This window comes from Berghia stephanieae, chromosome 4, assembly GCF_034508935.2.
Source record: "Berghia stephanieae isolate SIO BIC M18660-M18661 chromosome 4, UCSD_Bste_1.3, whole genome shotgun sequence".
Taxonomy (NCBI): Eukaryota; Metazoa; Mollusca; class Gastropoda; order Nudibranchia; family Aeolidiidae; genus Berghia; species Berghia stephanieae.
The window spans coordinates 15,417,833-15,420,520 of NC_088363.1; the positions used below are offsets into that span (position 1 = coordinate 15,417,833).

Genomic DNA, 2,688 nt, shown 5'->3' on the forward strand with positions numbered 1-2,688 from the left:
TTTCAAATACGGGTTTCTCTAGAGTACACCACCAGTCTATGTCATTAACATTTGTGAAAACGCATTTCAATGAGAGTAAGAAAGTGAGCACAACAGGTTTATGAATTGACGTTATGAATATGTTTAACTAGCTGAAAACAAACAAACAAACAAATACGCAACAAAACAAAACAAATACAAATAAAAACAAGCCCCCAACCGCCCCCCCCCCCTCAAACGAACTACCTAACACAAACACATGAGTGTAGCGTTGATAAGTTGACTTACTATTCAATAGTCTATGTCAATTCTTTAATGAAAACCAGATTTTGTTTAGGTTTTCTTTTCTCCCTTGTTCAAACAAATTAATATGAACATTTACATAGGGCATTTCCAGGGATTTACCATGTTCGATGCGCTTCACAATGTTTTATCTATGCCCCAAGCCATATGGAATCATTGTTCCATTTTATATAGTACCAGGCGCCTGTTAGGCGTCCTTTATATACTAATACTCTTACAATATCATATAACGTCATGTTGGTTTGTGCGAGGGGCGAGAGATGCATGCGTCGGAGACTATAGGTGACGTCCAATCAAGGGACGCTACTCTTCCGCTAATCTCGTTCCCTATCGGGTCTTGGATAAATCTAGCTAGCCATGTCTAAAGTAGTCCTTCAGAGCCATGAGGCCCATAATGGAACAGGAGTTTATACCGATTTCTATAGCGTGAGACGGACAATAGCAATTGCTAGTCTATCGCAAAGTACTTTCCTCCAGATCTAACAGATCCAGCTACCCAATCACTGCTGTTTGTGCATGGGTATCAGAAAAAAATAAATAAATCTCGACTGCATCGATCTCGGTCCCTTTTTCGTGTGAAGCGAGAGCTCTAACAATTGAGCTATCGGGACCCCTAATGTAAACTAAGTTGTATTAATTTGATATTGCTCCCCTGGGCATTCATGTCTATTCCAGAAATTTTCATGATTGATGCTGCAGGCTTTGACGAGGAGTAATGTGAAGCCCAGCCGAAAAGATTGCAGTCAGGATTACAGTCAGCGAACCACCAACCCGATCCTGCATTCGCGGCACAATTTGATTGGCTGACGTCATCGTTGTCCATGTTCCAGGTTGAAAATGGTTGGTTTTTGTGACGAGACCAGCAATTTTTCAACAAGTAGCCTGTAGAAGATTTCCCATAAGGAGAATCTAATCCATAGGTCAAAAGATACCCCGTGGTATGGTCTGAAATACCAAAATCTTTTAATCTCCGGAATGTTATTGTTCCAACATGAAAATGGATTGTGAGTGTCATTGTTTTCAACCGACCAATTGTGTTCAAGGCTCGCATGTGTTTCAGCCCAATCCAGAAATGGCTGTCGTCAATATAGAACCCGTCACGATATTCCTCCCATGTTTTGTTGAAATCTTTTTTGCCACTGTTTAGAAGTATGAACGTTTGATACCAGGTCGGGTGGCGCTTACAGAAAACATCTATGAGATACGACCCATCACCGTAGACGTCAAGTTTGGTTTTTACCACCCTCTGAAGGTTGTTTGCTTGTTTAGGGTCAATACATTGAGTTGGGTACTTTTGGCAGTTAGGCCCTACCCATCCATTCGCGCATTGACATCGCTGGTTTGACGGTTCCCATTCGCCGCCGTTTGCACAAGTCTTTGATATATAAACATGGTCGGTTGCCATAGTAACACAGCCCGACACAGCTCCACACTCGTGATGGGTGTAGCAGGAACCTGTACTATCTAAGCTGGCACCAATACAACTGTCATATCTGGCACATTTCATTGCGCACCAAATAATTCCAGAACGTTTTTCTAATTTTGAGCATCCGTTGGAGATTCGAGCGTTAACATCACAAATCGAAGACGCAAAAAACATTGACTCTAAAACACTGCAGTTGATGTCTCTCATTATCATTATCATCACCATCCAAAACACCAACAACGGTTTAACAATCATTGTTCTTCTTTTACAAGAAGCTGTATTTACTTTTTAAAAATCAAAAGATTAATACTATGCTGTGGAAGAGATATTCATAAAATGGCTTCCTTTGTTTATAACAAAAAATCATAAATCAAAAAGATCTAAATGTGTTTTGAAATGAAGATCGTAACAAATGAATAAAGCATGTATTGTTTCTTTCCTTTCACAGAGGTACACGCATCTGGTCAACACAAAATTCCACCAAATGAAAACTTGTATGGGAAATCAGTCTTCACTCAGAAATCTTGTATTCTAAATAATATTATGTTCTAAAATTACTCTTGTACCCTGTTCTAAATATTATATTTTGAAATCACATCAATTATTGCCTTTAGCACAGATTCCTACGTCATAAATCCGCACAATTCTTGTATGCCGGTAGATGAGTTTTTATCTGAAACAAACATTTAATAGAATTTATACTTTTAAAAAAGTACCATTTTAAGCAACAGCAAATCACAATATTATAACTATGTCTAAAGTCTCACACAAATTAAGTATAAACCGTTAGAAAGATATTTATATCTAAAAAGAGGGAATATTAATTAAACAACCTCTTAACTCTTCTAGGCAAATACCAAACAATTTGTGACACAAATTTTGTAACTATTTCAGTAATCATTGAAGAATATCCTTTGCGGTTCTAAATGTTTCTGGGGAGTTCCTTTATATGTCTGTTTCAGTTTTTTTTTCTCCCTATG

General features: G+C 38.1%; 1 protein-coding gene across 1 annotated transcript; it reads right to left on the reverse strand.

Moving 5' to 3' along the window:
* Positions 1-219: 219 nt before the first annotated feature.
* LOC144971934 (uncharacterized) lies at positions 220-2,479 on the reverse strand. The gene has a single exon (XM_078913012.1). The coding sequence runs from the start codon at positions 1,961-1,963 to the stop codon at positions 896-898; it is 1,068 nt and encodes a 355-aa protein (XP_078769138.1). The 5' UTR covers positions 1,964-2,479; the 3' UTR covers positions 220-895.
* Between the last annotated feature and the right edge of the window lie 209 nt (positions 2,480-2,688).

What these genes read in the sequence shown, in the direction of transcription:
- LOC144971934 (XM_078913012.1), bottom strand. Translation starts at nt 1,963, where the DNA reads ATGATTGTTAAACCGTTGTTGGTGTTTTGGATGGTGATGATAATGATA.